The sequence below is a fragment of the Sus scrofa genome, chromosome 18 (assembly GCF_000003025.6).
Source record: "Sus scrofa isolate TJ Tabasco breed Duroc chromosome 18, Sscrofa11.1, whole genome shotgun sequence".
In the NCBI taxonomy this organism is placed as follows: domain Eukaryota; kingdom Metazoa; phylum Chordata; class Mammalia; order Artiodactyla; family Suidae; genus Sus; species Sus scrofa.
In genome coordinates this window covers 416,623-435,832 of record NC_010460.4, presented here as the reverse complement: position 1 = coordinate 435,832, position 19,210 = coordinate 416,623, and the positions used below count along the sequence as shown (strand labels likewise).

The window sequence follows — 19,210 nt, the reverse complement described above, 5'->3', positions numbered from 1 at the left end:
AGATTCCTAGCCTCACCTCGAAAAAGCAAGGCAGAGGCTTCTTTGTCTTGTCTTTTTGGGGGGCCGCACCTATAGCATATGGAGGTTCCCAGGCTAGGGGTCAAATTGAAGCTGTAGCCACTGGCCCACGCCACAGCCACAGCCACGCGGGATCCGAGCCACGTCTGTGACCTACACCACAGCTCATGACAACACCAGATCCTTAACCCACTGAGAGAGGCCAGGGATCGAACCTGCGTCCTCATAAATCCTGGCTGAGTTCGTTACCGCTAAGCCATGACAGGAACCCCTGAAGCTTCTTTGTTTTAAAACAAATGTTTTAGAGGCTACCAGAAACACCAGTCTGTTTTCATGGGATCGTGGTCCAAAGTGCAGACATCAAGCCTCTCCCCAAGACTCACACACCAGCTCAGGATTCCTCACGAAGCTTGCCTCATGTGCTGTGAAGGTGTCGTGAGTTGAATTTCTTCCTGCATGTCTTCAAGACCCACCCGTTCTGCTTAGGAGACTGTACAATGACTGTAAGAGTGACGCATATTTTGCGATTGACAAAAGTTAATTCACTGACTTCCTCAACCGCCTGTGAAGGAGCAGAGGGAGTGTTAGCCACGCCCCTTTGTACGGATGAGGGGCCTGAGCCTGGGGTGCGCGGCTGGTTTAAGCACACGGGACCCCCAAGGAACAGAGCTAAGACCCCAGCCAAACCCCAGTGTCCTGCCTCCAAGAAGGCTCCCTCCACATGGAAAATTACTTGTCCATTTCAGTCCATTTCAGTTTTTTTCCTTTAAGAGGAATCCCTCAGTTTCGCGTGTCAGGAGCTTATAAATCACCACTCATCATAACAATGAGTAAAACACTAGACAGCCTGAAAGATCGAGCACTTTTCTTGGGTCCACAAGAGAGGAGGTAGGACACGGGACAAATAGCTGCCCCAAGACTGGAGAGAGACAGGCAGCGGCAGGAGCTGAGGGTTCCCCGAGCAGAGTCATGCGCTGATGGTGAAGCTCCAGGAATCAAGATACTGTGCAAAAAAACAAATGTATGCAGAAGACCTAAATAGACATTTCTCCAAAGAAGACAGACAGATGGCCAGCAGGCATGTGAAAATATGCTCCGCATCACAAATCATTAGAGAAATGCAAATCAAAACTGCCACGAGCTGTCTCCTCGCACCAGTCAGAATGGCCATCATTAATAAGACTATAAATAAAACATACTGGAGGGGGTGTGGAGAAAAAGGAACCCTCCTACACTGCTGGTGGGAAGGTACGTTGGTGCACCACTGTGGAAAACAGCATGGAGGTTCTTGAGAAAACTAACATAGGACTACCCTATGACCCAGCCATCCCGCTCCTGGGGATACATCCAGACATGATCTTCATTCAAAAAGATTCATGTTCCCCTATGTTCATAGCAGCATTCTTCACAACAACCAAGACACAGAAGCCACCTAAAAGTCCATCGACAGAGAAATGGGTAAAGAAGATGTCAGATGTATAGACAGTGGAATATTACTTAGGCATAAAAAAGAACAAAAGAAAGCCATTTGTAGCAACATGGATCCAACTAGAGATTCTCATACTAAGTGAAGTGAGTCAGAAAGAGAAAGACAAATATCACCTGATATCACTTAAATGGGGAATCTAAAATATGGCACCAATAAACTTGTTTACAAAACAGAAATAGACTCACAGACATAGAGAACAGGCTTGTGGTTGCTAAGCGGCGGGGGAGGGAGTGGGATGGAAGGGGAGTGTGGGGTTAGCAGATACAAACTTTTCCATTTAGAATGGAGAAGCAATGAGGTCCTGCTGTACAGCACAGGGAACTATATCCAGGCATTTGGGCTAGATCACGATGGAAGGTAATATGAGAAAGGGAATGTATATAAATATGTATTTGTGACCGGGCCACTTCGCTGTCACTTGGCACAACATTGTAAATCAACTATACAATCATACGATTTAAAAAAGAATGAATGTGGACACAAACCTTATGCTGTCATAAAATTTCACTCCATAAAATCTCACTCAAACTAGGTCATAGACCCAAGTATAAAATGCAAAACTATAAAACTCCTGGAAGGGAACAGAGAAAAAAGTCTTGGTGACCTTGGATATGGTGATGCTTTTTATTTTATTTATTTATTTATTTATTTATTTTGCCTTTTTGCCTTTTCTAGGGCCACTCCCTTGGCATATGGAGGTTCCCAGGCTAGGGGTCTAATCAGAGGTATAGCCCCCCGCCCACACCAGAGCCACAGCAACGCAGGATTCGAGCCGTGTCTGCGACCTACACCACAGCTCCTGGCAACGCCGGATCCTTAACCCACTGACCGCATGGTTCCTAGTCAGATTCGTTAACCTCTGTGCCAGGACGGGAACTCCTGGTGATGCTTTTTAAAATACAACACCTAAGGTGCCAATCATGAAAGAAATAACTGATCCGCCGGACATCACGAAAATCAAAACATTCTCAGCAGAAATTGACAGAACATTGTAAATCAACAGTAAGAGAAAAAAATAAAAATCTTACAAAACATTGAAAAATTCTGCTCTGCGAAGAACTTTCAGAGAAGGAGAAGACAAGCCGCCAAATGGGAGAGAGTATTTGCCACCTGGGACTGATGCTCAAAACAGAGAACCCTTAAAACGCAGCAAGAAGAGAACAAACCACCCCATTAAAAAGGGGCCAAAGACCTTAACAGATACCTCACCAAAGACAGGTCCAGGTGCAAGAAGGCTGGTGGAAAGATGTGGCACACCAAATCCTGGGTTGTGGGGTCAGGCTGGACCCCAGAGCCAAGAGGAACATCCAGCGCCCACACGAGGGTGGGGCCTGTCTGGGTTTGTGCTTTAAATTCCATTAACCCAAGAGACCGCGGGCTAGTTTCCCTTGACGGTAAAATGATGCTTAAGAAGAAGGCTGTACCTCGTGGGCTTGTTGGGGGCTTAAATGAGATAATCCCCGTAGAGAGCTTGAAGGTGCTCTTAGTAGATGCTCCACAAACGATTTATGTCCCTTGGTTGGATTTTATAACGAAAATATTTTTTATAATGAGAGAGATTTTTAAGGTTATTCATCCAGAGACCCAAGTCCTCCTCGGTCAGGTTAAGAAATACCTTCAAGTAGGAGGGCCTGTAGCGGCGCAGTGGAAACGAATCTGACTAGGAACCATGCGGTTGCGGGTTCGATCCCTGGCCTCGCTTAGTGGGTGAAGGAGCCGGTGTTGCCATGAGCTGTGGTGTAGGTTGCAGATGTGGCTCGGATCCTGAGTTGCTGTGGCTGTGATCTAGGTGGGCAGCAATAGCTCCGATGAGACCCCCAGCCTGGGAACTTCCATATGCCGCAGGCGCAGCCCTAAAAAGACAAAAGACAGAAAAAAAAAAAAAAGAAAAACAAAGAAATACCTTCAAGCTTCCTTTGTACACATCCCGGATCTCAAATTAAACCCCCAGCCCTGCGCTTGCTTGGGGTGGGTACCTTTTCCCCGCACCGGGCCCAGCCCTGCATCGGGGTGGAGGGCGAGGGATGCAGATGGTTCCTCCTTCGGTCTGTGGGTGGTCAGAGGCCCCACAGGTGCCCGCAGTGGGAAGCGCCCTGAACTTTGGGTTCCAGCATCTCTACCCTTCTTCGCTGCAGCCTTCGGGGACGCCTGGGAAAGTGGGACGGCTGCAGGTGGGCCGTGGACAGCACTGCCTGGGGCCAAGGTGACCAGGCGCCCTCACAGCAAGGCTGGGTCACCTGGGTGGTGTCACACGCCCTTGCCCCCGAGGTCACCGGGCACGGGGAAGGTGCCCCTTGAGTGTCTGATGCCTCGTGGAGAAGGTGAGGGGTCGGATGGTCACACCTGCCGCTCACTTGGAAGAGGGCCGATCCCTAGAAGCTGCACTGCTGTTCAGCTCGGAGCAGGGGTCTGGCAGCTTCTGGTAGCGTGGCCTGACGGTGACATCTCAGAGCAGGAGGCTCTGGGGCGGGGGCCGGGGCCTCGGGGCTGTTGGCAGAGGCCCCAGGACCGCGTGGCTGGCTTGCAAAACACCCCTGGTTCAGTCCTAACACAGAGCACTCCTTCGTGGGTGTGGACAGGGTGGAGGAGAAATGGGCTGCCTTTTAAAATCCAAATATGACGTTTCTGAGGTAGCGAAACAGCCCTGGCTATTTCGAAGCACTTTCTGCCACAGAGACCTATGCTGAGCAAGGATTTATGAGGACAATGCACGGACCCAGGGGTTGGGAGCTGGCCTGACCCCAGAAATATCAGACAGAGCCTGCAGAGACCCCTTCTGTGAGGTCAAGGCCAAAGTTCTTCACACATGATTCATGAAAGACAGAGAAGGACTGAGGGGTAGGAAGAGGCTGGGGTCACGGCCACCAGTGTCACACACAGGCTTGTCCCTGATGGGGATAGCAGATGAGGTAACAGCTTTGGAAAAATCCTAAATTTCCTAATTTACTAAAGGTGCCGAGGTTTTTCTTTCAGGAAATACACCCTTGAGCTTGACCCGCTAAGCAGGCAGGAGTGTGCCACCCAGCCCAGCGGGCGACTGTGTCCACATCTGCCCCCCCGCTGTCAGAGAGACAGTGGAGGTGGAGAGAGGGCCCCCGCCAGCCTGGTGCCCTGCACTGTTCCTGCAGGTGCATCTCTTTCGAAGAGGTTTCAGGAGACGCAAGACAGAGGGAAGGTGACAACTGAGACTCCTCATTGTCCCAACAGGGTCCAGGGTGGAGGGCCAATGTCACTGAGAAATGATCTGTTGAATGACATACACTTAGGTGTTCTGGGGGGACTTAAACTTTGATTTTATTTGACTACAAAAGTAGCAGAAGCTTATTTTGGAGAAAATAGGACATGGAACCAAACCGTAAAAAGGAACGTGCAGTTCCAAGGCCCCTGCTCCTGTCCTTATCAGCAGCCTCGCCATGCCCACCTCCAGCCACCCTAACTCCCTAATCACACGGATGTGACAGGTGGAGCCAACAAGCCAACAGCAGGTGAAACTTTCCAAAACTCTGTTGTCTCTTTTTAGCCTTTTTTTTTTGTCTTTTGTCTTTTTAGGGCCCCACCCGAGGCACATGGAGGTTCCCAGGCCAGGGGTCCAATCAGAGCCGCAGCCACCGGCCTACACCACAGCCACAGCCACGCGGGATCTGAACCGTGTCTGCCACCTACACTGCAGCTCATGGCAACGCCGGATCCTTAACCCACGGAACAAAGCCAGGGATCGAACCCACAACCTCATGGTTCCTAATTGGATTCGTTTCCACTGTGCCACGACGGGAACTCCTTTTTTTTTCAGGTTTTAACAGCAATCGTGGGTACCCAGTAAAACAAATATTACTCATTTCCATACTTGCTTCAATTATTTCTCAGGACCACAGGCTTGGAGTCCTGAAATTGTACACCACATGGAAACGAGCAGCATCACCCAGCGAACATCCTGGGGCCCCGCAAGTCTGCCCCAGAAGTGGAGCTTTCCACCTGCCCCTGCCTTGAGGGCCCGGCTGGGGCAGCCTGCATCCCCGAGACCTGTCCTGGGGCTGCCCGACCCTCTGCAGGGGCCCAGCCTGTAGCCCTGAGTCCCCCAACCGAGGCCTCAGCCCTGTGGACACACCTGGTCCCCACGGTTGTCTTAGAGAATCAGAGGCAACCACTCAGCAGCGCAGGGCTCTGGTGTCGCTGCGGTGGGTCCGCGGCTCCGCCTCCCCACCCCTGCTAGGCTGCGGTCACCTGCATCTCAGGCGCACTGGGTCTCCGTCCCTGGTGACGAGTTTTTCCTCTGCATTTCCCTCGACTCGCCTGCATTGCTTCCTGAGTGTTTCTTCTTCATTATTTGAGCCTCATTTCTGTACCCTTGTCTCCTTGCAGGAGAACCTTCTAGACCGGGGGATCCATCCTGGGACCCGAGTGTCTCTCTAGATTTCCTTGTTAACCTCCTCTTCGTCACTCTGTTTCTCCTTTGGCTTCTGGAAAGACTCATTCCTTTACTCAGCAAGCACTAAGCCTCATGCTCCCAGGCCCAGTAAAACCAGCATAAAAAGAGCTAATAATTGGGTCCGCTATGTGAATCTCCGGAATCACCTTTCTTTTGGGGGTCAGATTTCTACCTGGACCATCCGCACTTACGGATGCCCCTAGTCCTGCAGGTGCTGCCCATCCCCTGCGGGGTCCCCAGGTCTTGCCCTGCCTCCCTCATTGCCCCTGACCCCGTGTCACCCCATTATTTGATAAGCAGTCCATGAGGCAAGAATGGCCCACAAGTGCCCCCGAAAATTACGATGGGAAAAGCTTCCTTGCGCCATCAGATGCAAAATGAAGCCAAACACTGCCCCTCGTGCTTGTTCAGAAGCCGAACGGAATCGGCTTCTGGAACCGCTGGAGCGGAAGTGAGTATGGGATTTGCAGCCAGCCCCTTGGGTGGGTCCCACTCAGATCTCGACCTCGAGGCCCATGTTCTGGAGCCGCTTCAGGCTCCGGCCCTGGCCTCCAAGGCCCGCGGCTGCTCAGCACATCCCGGGCCGCCCCTTCCTCTGACATGGGGATGTTGGGGGGCCTGGGGGGCCTGGGAGGACCAAGTGAGAGGCCGAGGGTGCCCGATGGGGAGGGACCTCACACGCCAGGGCCGGGGACCCTTGGGGAGGTGGGAGGAGTTACCGCAGGGGTCAGAAAGCTGAGAGGAGACGCAGAAATATTTTTAGGAATACGGCATAACATGGAAGAAATGTGTCCACTTAAAGCTTGGGAGGCCGGAATGCCAAACAGTTCTCGTGGCTAAATTTAGCTGGAGTGTCTTTATTGAAGAATTATGGTCATAGGAGACTTATGGCTCACACGGCCTCGTGGGTCCACTCGCACAGAACACCAGCCTGTTGCAGGGGCTGCTGTCCTTTGGCAGAGGGACCGGGCCATGGGCCAAGGGTGGCATCACACGTGTGGCTGTGGCACACGTGGCAGCCGAGATCAGGGTACAGCCCTGGGGTCCTTTTGGATTCATCTGGAAGACTCCCACTAACAGGAGAAGGGAGACCACCCCGGGGCCCAAAGAGACGTAGGTGGGTAATCTCTAGCCATTTCTGTGCTTTGTCTGCTCTCAGCATCCCTGGGAGCTCAGGGAGGCAGGGACCACGGAAGCAGGTGGGAAACTGAGGCAGGGGCAGGGTAGGGGGGGCTGCCCCTGAGTGCTCTGACCCGAGCCTGCACACAGCCTTAGAGGAGGCGCAGAGTCCAGAGATGACGTGTTGGGGCAAGAGCCACGCCGGACAGTTCAGGGGCAAGACGGGTGGAGAGAGGGCACCAGACAGGTAACCTGGGGACGGGGGGGGGGGGGGGGGGACGGGGAGGGAACGACCAGCACTGGCTGGTCCTGCCTGAGGCTGAGACCATGATGGCAGGACAACCTCTGTGGCTCAGGAGACCCTCAGCTCCTGGTGGGGGTGGGGCAGTGAGAGGGCCTCGTGGTGTCGGGCTGCCTGAGCTCCCCGTGGGGTTTGGGAAAGAGGAAGAGGAGCTGCGGGTGTGAGCCCAGATCTGGGGTGGGTATGGGTGGGGGGTGAGAGAGTCCTTAAGTCCCCTCAATGAGAGTAAACCCTTTCTCCAATGATGAAGAGGCCTAAGATGAAGACACACAGGCCTGAGGCTGATTTTCCTGGGAAATTCACAGACTGGGAAGAGCCGTCTAATGGAAATTGGGGACACGGGGACAGGCCTGGCTGGCTTCAGGGTTTCACGGCACCAGAAAGCCTGGGTGCGACCACTGCCCGTCCCTGCCATCCGAGGGCCTCTCCCTCCATCCAAGGGGGGTAACAGCTCTTGCTGGTGTCAAGGGTCCTTGGGGGGGGTCTTCAAACTTCCTCCCTCACAACTCCCACTCCTGACCATTTTATCTCTGGATTCCTCCACCATGTGTGGTTTTTGTGGAGGCTAATGTTTCCTCTCGAATTTAATTAATTTTGAAACCAATAAAGCCTGCACACAGAGCACCCAGGGCAGAGTTTGGCTGCGCAAGAGCAGGGAATCCAATTAAAACTGCAAAACGGGGAAGCAAGAGCCCCTGATGAGATGAGGAATGACGGGGAGGCAGGAGCTGCTGAGGCGGGAGAATGGGGTTGATGCAGGGGCCGCTGGTCCCTCTATGGGGTGGGGATGGGGGGACGTCCTGGAGCCCCCCAACCCCCACCCCCGTGCAGCCTAACGCCCTGCGGCTTTTATCTTTGGAGTGACCCCCCTAAAGCTGCAACCAGGAAGAAAAAGCATTCATTTTGATTTTGTGCCATTATTTTCTTTTGCTTTTCACATTGAAATATTTTGAGTTTCTAATCCGCTAGCAGGGACTATGCATTCAGGATTCGTGCAGAAGCTCTGAAATGTTTAATGGAGACCAAAAACAGCTCTTCACACTGGGCGGGAGAGCATCCCAAAACGACAGGCTCTGTGTCCTCACGGGGCCGTATCCCACACAGGCCCCACGGCAGCGCCCTCTCCAAGCACCTCGGGTTCTGTGTAACCCGAGCACAGTGTCAGAACATCGGGGGAAATGTTTTCCTGTGGAATGCATGAGGCCCAGGCTCGCAAATGAGGGCCCGGAATAAATGCTGCTGGTGAGTTGCACACAGCTCATCACCCCTTTGTGTGTCCTGAAGCCTCGGAGGGGACAAATTCGGGGCTGGCTGCTGACGGTGGGGGGTCAGCAGAGATGTGGGGGATCGAAGGCGGCGTCAGGACCCCACCCACCCACCCTGCTTGCGGGAGGCCGGACACTCTGCAGGCACTGAGGCCCGTCTTCCCTAAAATGATCCCCCCATGTCCTGCAGGGCCACGTGGAGGCGTGGAGGTAGGCGAGACGTGACAGGGTCCCTGGGAGCCACTGCTGGATGGCTCATCGTGGGGTATGTCCCCACGACTGGTCAGAATGCAGGGTCCTCTGAACAGGACCTGGGACGCATCTCTACAGAAACCGTCTGGAAACTGGGGTCCGATTCTACACAGTTGAAGGTCTTATTCCCAGGACTCCGGCAGGATGGCTTCCTGGTTTGGGCATTACTATTTTTTTTTTTTTTTTTTTTTTTTGCATTTTCTAGGGCCGCTCCCGCGGCATATGGAGGTTCCCAGGCTAGGGATCGAGTTGGAGCTGTAGCCACCGGCCTACACCACAGCCACAGCAACGCAGGATTCAAGCCGCGTCTGCGACCTACACCCCAGCTCACAGCAATACCGGATCCTTAACCCACGGAGCGAGGCCAGGGATCAAACCCACAACCTCATGGTTCCTAGGCGGATTCGCTAACCACTGCGCCACGACGGGAACTCCTGGGCATCAGGATTAAACAGCTGAACAGAGGTTTGAAACGAGTCTGCAACTTGAGATTCGCTCCCACGCCCATGAAAATGTGTCGGCCTGGATCTCACGAGGCGTCTCCGCCCAGGCTGTGCACTGGGCCATGGACAGCACGTGGGGCAGTGGCTCTTCCCCTCACTCCGCAGATGGAGGGCTGGAGATCGGGGAGGCTAAATGCCGTCAGAGCTGTGGCGGGGGGGTGTGGATCTGCTCCCCTTTTGTGCTGCTGCCCAGGGGTCACGTGCAACCTGCCAGCTGGGCCTCCTTTGTCAGATCACATAGAATATTAGGTATTCGGGCCACACGCATCAGCAAGGACCCCGGACCAGAGCAGTGATGCGAAGAACAGGAGAGCTGGAACCAGGGGCCACGGCGAGCGGGGGCAGAAGGGGAGGAAGGGACAGGGCGCCGCCGGGAGGCCCTGGGGCTGCTCTCCTGTGTCTGCGAGCCTCTGGGCCATAAACCACCACCCGGTGCCTCTGGGACGTGGCTCTTCCGCTGGCCTCGGATGCCACTCAAGCGACCAAAGGGAGGTGAATACCCGCAACGTGGCAAAGCTGAGGCAGCACAGCAGGGAGCAGGGCCTCGCTCCTGGGATGCCCTTTCTGGAAGTTTAGCTGGGACCCCACTGCTGGCATCACCTGTCACACAGCAGAGCCCCATGTCTGGCGAGGGCATTCAGACGCTCTTCTCATCCCCCTGCCTGAGAGTCTGACCACATGTTCCCCCAAGAAGGACCCACACCCACTCCTCACCCCTTCCCAGGGCGCTCTGCACGCAGGACCCAAAGCCCCGATCCTGACACCGACCGTCTCCCCCGAGCCCCCAGGACGGCAGGCACCGAGGCATCTCTGCACTGGCTGGGAGGGTCCACCCCGTGGCTGCTGCCTCCACCTTATGGGGGGAGCGGTGCAATCGGGAGCGGCCCCCCCCCCCCGGGGAGGGCTCTGTCTGGCTCTAGTCAGACAGACGGGGCCCCTGCCATGTCGCATCATTTCTCTCAACCTCTGTCTCTCCAACTACAAAGTAGGTTTTCACTAGGACTAAGTGAGCTGAGGGCTGGGGAGACAGGGGGCTGTTGCTGATGCGATGAGCACGTTCCGTGTGTCCCCAGAAACACAGGGAGCGTGTGGGGGGGCGGTGCTGGGGAGCCATTGCCCAGGGGACTCCGACGGAAACATCAGCAGCTCCCTGGGCAGCAAAGACACGTGAGCTAACACGCCGCTCACAGCAGCACCACCACGGCCAGTGTCACTGACCGCCCATCACAGGCCACGGATGTACCTTCCTACTAGGGGGATATTGGCTAAAATACAAGATACTTCCTCTCTAGCGTTTACTAATTTGCTAGGAAAAGAACTGGTCTCAAATGATAAATCTCGGTGAGGACAGCAAAGAGAGCCTCTATGACAAAGGACCACGAGAGGATCCAGGAAAAGCCATCTGACCTCGGCATGACATCCCAGGGACAGTGGGAATGGGACCTGTGTGGGGTGGGCCGGGGGCCCAGGGGCAGGTGAGAGGGGCGGGCATCGGTGACATAACTTTACCCGTTTCGTGGGCTTTGGGCATGAGCAGTGGGCTCCTTAAATGGGCACCACTCCTGACGCCTGCAGGGAGCACGTGTCTGCAACAGCCCAATTTCAGCTTCCCCAGGCTCTTAGCTGTCCACACAAGGTCACCGGGCCAATGACAGGGCGCAGGGGAGGCAGTGATCTGGTTATGAGGCATGGCCGGGTGGGTGTGCGGGGCCCAGAACATTCACAGGAGGTGGGGGCAGCGTTTGGCGGAGCTGGAGATGGCACATGCCCCTCCTTAAACTATGCTGGCCAGTGGGGGGCCCTGCGGGATGCCTGTCCCAGCCTGAGTCCCCATGACCTGAGGGGGGAACCCATCTCTAAGGCTGCCCAGGGCTCCGACCACATTGCTTCCACCACCTGCTGCTGGCTCGGGGCTAAGAGAACTACCGCAGGGCTTCTCCACAGCCTCTGGTGTTGTGGCAGAATCTTAAAGGCAACAAAGAAACCCTCAGGGCAGAAAGGGCAGCTCGTTAAAGCGCTCCTGGGGTCACCTTCCAGATATGCCCACAGCAGGCAAAGGCCAGCCTTTCTGCCTCCACGTGACTCCCAGCGCCCAGCGGCTGAACCGAACGGGGACCTGGCTGGATTGGGTCAGAACTGCAAGGAAATCCCTTTTTTTTTTTTTTTTTTTTTTTTTTTGTCTTTTTGCTATTTCTTGGGCCGCTCCCTCGGCATATAGAGGTTCCCAGGCTAGGGGTCCAATCGGAGCTGTAGTCTCCGGCCTACGCCAGAGCCACAGCAATGCGGGATCCGAGCCGCCCCTGCGACCTACACCACAGCTCAGGGCAACGCCGGATCGTTAACCCGCTGAGCAAGGGCAGGGACAGAACCCGCAACCTCATGGTTCCTAGTCGGATTCGTTAACCACTGCGCCACGACGGGAACTCCGTGCAAGGAAATCTCAAAGCATCACGGTTGAACCTGCACCTCTGGAAACACCGGAGGTGAGACGCACGCAGCCCTTACCTTGCTCTCGTCCTCCGGGTCGCTGTAGCCACAGGCGTCCATGAAATCTGGGAACATCTCCGACCACCCGTCACGGGTGCAATTCTTGCTTATGTTCCCTGGAAGTTAAAGGCCAGGTGTTGGCTCCGCGCGGCGGCTGCGCTCTCCTGGCTGTGCCCCCGCCACGTGGGCTTTGAGGCAGCCGCCTGGCATGAAGCTTTCTGGGCTCCCTCTGCCCAAGGCCAGCTCCGCACTCCATCAAGGAAGCAGACGCCCTGCTTCTTTGGCCCGAATGGGAAGCCGGGTCCTCTGATGAACACCTCCCCCACAAAAAAAAGCTCAGATATGGCCCCGTACCTGGTTTGCTGTAAAAATTGCTGAACAGTTTTGGGCAGGGCACGGTGACGGTCTCTCCGACATCTGCGGGGCGCCAGCATGTGATGTTGTCCCAGACACCGCTGCAGGCTGGAGGGGGAGATGGGGGGGTGGTGGTGAGAGAGGACCCCGGGCCACAGCGGGCGGGGACAGCACCCTCGGGCCACGCGTGGGGAGGCCCGGGGTGAGGGTACCTGATCTGCCCAGAAGCTTTGCAAAGAGGAAGCCTGTTCATTAGATGAGTTGCAGACTGCTTTTCTGTGAAACAAACTCGCACCGCAATGTTGCTGAGAATATACTTGGCATGTGTGCATTGCAATTACTTTTGGAGAAACGAGCAGATCCGTGGCAGAAAGTACTTGGGTAACCCAGTGTGCTCTGCGCACTTTTGAGTTTGAATAGTTCATGATTTTTTCCCGCTGGCGTGCATCCCCCAGTGTGCTAAGATGGGCACCACTGCGTATTTGCAGAGGTCCTGGAAATGAGAGCCCCCCCGGATGAACGTACACGTGCTTTTACGGAGTCTGGCTTCAAGGGTAATTTACAAATTTAAATATTTGATAAGAATTCGTTGATTTTATTTTTTTATCTTTTTGCCTTTTCTAGGGCTGCACCTGTGGCATATGGAGGTTCCCAGGCTAGGGGTCCAATAGGAGCCGCAGCCACTGACCTACACCACAGCCACAGCAACGCGGGATTCAAGACGCCTCTGCGATCAACACCACAGCTCACGGCAACGCTGGATCCTTAACCCACTGCCAGAGGCCAGGGATCGAACCCGCCACCTCATGGTTCCTAGTCGGATTCGTTAACCACTGCGCCACGACGGGAACTCCCAAGGTTCTTGTGTATTTAAAGAAATGCTGCTCTTTGAAAAATGACTCAGAACAAGGCATCAAGTCCAAAAGCATCACTAGAAACACACCTGCTGTGGGGTGGGAAGCGCAGCCTGCAGGCTGGGGGGCCGTGTGGGTGACCAGGCGGCTGGGGGATCACTTATGTGGTGAGTCAGAGTCCCAAGAGAGCTGACTGGGAACAGGTGAGCTGCTCTCCACTTCCCAAAGAGCATGAAAATAAGAGCTGAGAAACTTGAAAGGGCAGGTGCACGAGATGAAGGCAGAGCATGGGTGTGTGAAATACCCAGGCAGAGCAGGGGGGACTGCAGCCCAGCCCGCAGGAGGTGAGAAGGGCCCCGGATGCCAGGCCATTGGGCACAGGCAGACTAGATTCGTGAGGTCACGGGGCATTTGAATGCTGAACGCTGAGAGCACCAGCCTTCCTGGCCCTGCTAGGATTTTCCAGAAGCTCCGCCTACGCCACCTGCTGGAGCAGCATCCATGGGAGGCCCTGGACCAGCCAGGCCAGCCAGGCCACGGGGACGGGGTGGACAGTGCGGCAGTGGGTCTGAGAACACATTCTGGCATCACGCGGTGCACTTGATCGTCGCAAGAGCATCTGTTGTTCCGGTACAAAGTTTGATGTTAATTATTGATAGAGACACAGAAAACCCACTTATTGTCCCAGGAAACACAGAGAGGTATAAAGAAAGGAGACCGTGCCTGCTACATGGTCAGCTGTGATCTTACTAACAAACCACACTTTTTAAAAAATTACTCAATGAATTTATTACATGTGTAGTAGTACAAGGATCATCACAATCCAATTTTATTGGATTTCCATCCCACACTCCCAGTGCATCCTCCCCCCACCCCCAACCTGTCTCCTTTGGAAACCAGAAGTTTTTCAAAGTCTGTGAGTCAGAATCTGTTCTGCAAAGAAGTTCATTCTGTCCTTTTTTTCAGATTCCACATGTCAGTGAAAGCATTTGATGTTGGTGTCTCATTGTCTGACAGACTTCACTTAGCATGATAATTTCTAGGTCCATCCATGTTGCTGAAAACGCCTGTGTTTTGTTCCTTTTAATGGCTGAGTAATATTCCACAGTATATATGTACCACAGCTTCTTGATCCACTCCTCTGTTGATGGACATTTAGGTTGTTTCCATGTCTTGGCTATTGCAAAGAGTGCTGCAGTGAACATGTATCTTTTTGAGTCATGGTTTTCTCTGGATAGATACCCAGGAGTGGAATTGCTGGATCAAATGGTAGCTCTAGTTTTAGTTTTCTGAGGCATCTCCATACTGTTTTCCAAGTGGTTGCACCAATTTACAATCCCACCAACAGTGTCATAGGATTCCTTTTTCTCCACACCTTCTCCAGCACTTATTGTTTGTAGGATTTTTGATGATGGCCATTCTGGCTGGTGTAAGGTGGTACCTCATAGTGATTTTGATGTGCATTTCTCTAATAATGAGTGATGTTGAACATCTTTTCATGTGTTTTTTTGGCCAACTGTATGTCTTCTTTGGAGAATTGTCTGTTTAGATCTTCTACCCACTTTTTGATGGGGTTGTTTGTTCTTTTGGTATTGAGCTGGGGGAGGTATTTATAAATTTTGGAGATGAATCCCTTGTCAGTTGATTCATTTGCAAAGATTTTCTCCCATTCTGTGGGTTGCTTTTCATTTTGTTTAGGGTTTCCTTTGCTGTGAAGAAACTTTTACGTTTAATTAAGTCCTATTTATTTATTTTTGTTTTTACTGTCATCACTCTAAGAGGTAGATCTGAGAAGATATTGCTGTCGTTTAAGTGTTTGGCCTATGTTTCCCTCTAAGACTTTTATAGTATCTGGTCTTATATCTAGGACTTTAATCCATTTGGAGTTTCTTTTTGTGTATGGTGTTAGGGAGTGTTCTAATTTCATTCTTTTACATGTGGCCATCCAGTTTTCCCAGCACCATTTATTGAACAGGATGTCTTTTCTCCATTGTATATTCTTGCCTCCTTTGTCATAGATGAGCTGGCTGTAGGTGCGTGGATTTAATTCTGGGCTTTCTCTCCTGTTCCACCGATCTCTATGTCTGACTTTGTGCCAGTACCATACAGTTTTGATGATTGTTGCTTTGTAGTATAGTCTGAAGTCCAGGAGCCTGATTCCTCCAGCTCCATTTTTCTTTTTCAGGATGTCTTTGGCTAGTCTGGGTCTCTTGTGCTTCCAAAGAAACTTTAAACTTTTTTGTTCAAGTTCTGTGGAAAATGTCCTTGGGAATTTGATAGGGATTGCATTGAATCTGTAGATTGCCTTGGGCAGTATAGTCATTTTGATAATATTAACTCTTCCAATCCAAGAGCATGGTATGTCTTTCCATCTATTTGTGTCATCTTTGATTTCTTTCATCAGTGTCTTACAGTTTTCAGAGGACAGGTCTTTTGTCTCTAGGTAGGTTTACTCCTCAGTATTTTATTCTTTTGGATGCGATGGTAAACAGGATGGCTTCCCTAATTTCTCTTTCTGCTCTTTCATTGCTAGTGTATAGAAACGCTGTCGATTTCTGCGTATTGATTTTGTATCCTGCGACTTTGCCAAATTCATGGATGAGCTCTGACAGTTTTGTGGAAGAGTCTTTAGGATTCTCTAGGTAGAGTATCATGTCATCTGCAAATAGGGATAGTTTTACTTCTTCCACAGCCATAACAACGTGGGATCAGAGCTTCATTTGCGACCTACTCCTGAGCTCACAAAAACGCTGGATCCTTAACCCACTAGTGAGGCCAGGGATTGAACTTGTGTCCTCCTGGATGCTAGTCAGATTCATTTCCACTAAGCCCCAACAGGAACTCCTTAGCAACCATTCCTAATGTTTAAAAGCTCTAAACAAAATAATGATGCAATGAAATTGTCCTAACATAGCGAAGACCATTTGTTGAAAGAAATAACTATCATTAGAAGTGGTTAAACAGTGTACAATGCAAATCAGGAATGTGACCAGACACTGGCTGTCACATTCAACAGGAGGTCAGAGCTTTCGCTAAAACAATAGATAAAATGAACCAAACAGATATGCTGATACAAGGAACAGAAAAACATCCTAGACACGCACTTTGCAATGTGGCCACCACCAGCCACAAGTGGCCGTTTGGGTTTCAATCTCCCTCCACTGAAATTAAGTGCAATTAAAAATTCAGCCCCTCAGCTGCAGTGGCCACGTGTGGCTTGTGGGTCTCACCTCACAGCTCAGGCATGGAATACTCCCATCATCACAGAAAGCTCTGCTGGACAGCACCGTGCTAGCTCTGTAGTTAAAACAAACAAGCACGGGAGTTCCCGTCGTGGCTCAGTGGTTAACATATCTGACTAGGAACCATGAGGTTGTGGGTTCCATCCGTGGCCTCGCTCAGTGGGTTAAGGATCCGGCATTGCCAGGAGCTGTGGTGTAGGTCGCAGATGCAGCTCAGATCCTGCGTTGCTGTGGCTCTGGCGTAGGCCAGCGACCATAACTCTGATTAGACCTGTAGTCTGGGGACCTCCATATGCCGCGGGTGCAGCCCTAGAAAAGGCAAAAAGAAAAAAAAAAAACCCAAAAAACAAAAAACAAGCACAAAATAGTATTAAAAGCCAATCTCTCTTTCTCTTTTTTTTTTTTTTTTTTTTTTTTGTCTTTTTTTGCCTTTTCTAGGGCCACACCTGTGGCATGTGGAGCTTCCCAGGCTAGGGGTCCAGTCGGAACTGTAGCCACCGGCCTACACCACAGACACGGCAACTCGGGATCCGACCGTGTCTGCAGCCTACACCACAGCTCATGGCAACGCCAGATCCTTAACCTAAGGATCGAGGCCAGGGATCGAACCCGCCACCTCATGGTTCCTAGGCGAATTCGTTAACCCCTGCTCCACGACAGGAACTCCTAAAAGCCAATCTTAACAAGCTATCGAGAAACTTTAAGCAAAGAGAGAAGATAACAAACCCATCCTTACTGTACCTCAGCTATGGCTGAGGGTAAAGAAGCCCAGACAGACGAAACTTTCTACAGGTCATGATCTGTCAGATAACACGTTCATAGAAATCATCTGAAATAGTTCAGGAATAAATTGTAAAGGATAATTTTTTAGTAAACCATTTCCTTTCTACTTATCACACAAAGCTCTTCCCAACCCACCCACCAGGAGGAGGAGAAGGCCTCTTATCCAAAGAGGGGTCAGAGGCTTGAAGGGCACGGGAGAGAAGCAGAAACACGCCTCACGCATCTTCCATCCATTAAAGCACAGCACGTGGTTTTATCACTTAAACACAGAACATAGAGCCAAAGCCTTTCCTTTGTGCGTGGACTTGCTGACCCGCCTCCTCACTCCTTTCCCGTGCAAATCACACCCTGACCTGTCATCTGCATTTCCGGCTTCCAAGTACTGAAGCGGCTGACGTGGGCGCCTGCAAAGCTGCATTTTCAGAACGGTCCCGGCTGTCTCGCTCACCTGCCACTCACTGCTTTTGGTGTTGCAAAGCACACACATTGGTTTCCCCAAAAACCAGTGCTTTCTCTGTACTCCGGCAGCTCACATCCTGTCTCATCAAGCAGCTGGGTGAGCATCAGATTCAGGAGGCAGCGATGCACTGTAAGCGCGGCAACGTGTCCCCCCAGAGCCTGCGGGAGGTGCTGAAGGGTGGGCAGGGGAGCCCTGGCCCCGGGGGGCCTGGCCAGGGAGCCATCTCGAACTAGCCCGGCTTCATGGGAAAAGACAGGAGAGGAGCCTGGTGTAAAGCGATGCTGGGGGCTTCCTAAGTGCTTCCGGAGAAGGCAGTTTAGCCCCCTGAAGACGGTGTCCTGGACCAGGGATCTTACGCGCCGTGCAGGTTTCAGACGTCACACCTTGGACCGAACGTCCTCAGACCTGGATGGAAAGCGCTGCTCGTCCAACAGGCTCCCATCACTATTCTCAACACCGCAGAGACAGCTGCAACCCAGCCTCTCCGGGGGTGGGTGGGGGGGAGTCTTACGAGGGAGGGAGGGACCTACCGCAATGGAAAGAAATGGACCCCTTTACCCAAAAAGCCAACTTTCTCTCCAAAACATTGCCAGGCCAGCCACACGCTCACAGGTGATGGTACATGTGTTATTTTCATTTCTGGATTTACGTTCTCATTATTTCAATGATCTAAACACCAATTAATTTTCCAGATAATCACATGTCCTAGCTGCCAGCCTGCACCACAGCCACAGCCACGTGGGATCCGAGCCGCATCTGCAACCTACACCACAGCTCTTGGCAACGCCGGATCCTTCACCCGTGGAGCGAGGCCAGGGATCGAACCCACGTCCTCATGAAGGCTGGTCGGGTTTGTTAACCACTGAGCCATGATGAAAACTCCCATGGTGATTTTTATTTGCTTTCTATTTTTTAACCTTGCTCAGGAGAGACCAGAAAAACAGCACTCCTTGTTCCCCAGTCACTCCTTTTTTTTTTTTTTTTTTTTTTTTTTTTGGTCTTTTTGTCATTTCTTGAGCCGCTCCTGCAGCACATGGAGGTTCCCAGGCTAGGGATCGAATCGGAGTTGTAGCCACCGACCTACACCACAGCTCACGGCAATGCCGGATCCTTAACCCACTGAGCGAGGCCAGGGATTGAACCCGCAACCTCATGGTTCCTAGTTGGATTTGTTAACCACTGAGCCACGACGGGAACTCCCCCAGTCACTCCTTGTATAGAATTCGAAGTGGCCAGAACCACACGGGTCAGCTGTCTGGACGGGGAGGAGGCCAGGCTTGTGGCAGCACCACGTGTGCTCACACCACCGACCCCGTCACAGGTCATCCCACTCTGGGGCCAGGCTGCGGGCACAGACCTGGTGGGGAGCGGCCGAGGGGCAGTGGGGGAGGGGGGGTGTCCAGATGGCAGCCTGGGCCCTTCCCCCAAACCCCTGGGACCAGCTGTTAACACCCACATCCAGGGATTCCGGTCTGATCTTCTAGACAGTATTTCTCAACTTTTCAAATTCTTGGTGGTTCCACGTGCAGCGGGGCTGAGACCCACAGTCTGGGGGTGCCGGTGTGAGGCTGGACCTGGAGGATCATGAGTGTGGGTGCTGATGGGGGCCCAGAGCAGCCCTTAGAACCTGTTAGAAAGTTCCCGGTCCCACCCCAGG

General features: G+C 52.6%; 1 protein-coding gene across 1 annotated transcript in view; it reads right to left on the bottom strand.

The window, feature by feature from the left end:
• Window positions 1–19,210, bottom strand: part of VIPR2 (vasoactive intestinal peptide receptor 2) — a 70,030-nt gene that overhangs the window by 30,576 nt on the left and 20,244 nt on the right. The window contains 2 exon segments of the mRNA NM_001195117.1: window positions 11,879–11,976; window positions 12,215–12,322. Coding sequence (NP_001182046.1) covers window positions 11,879–11,976; window positions 12,215–12,322 — 206 coding nt within the window.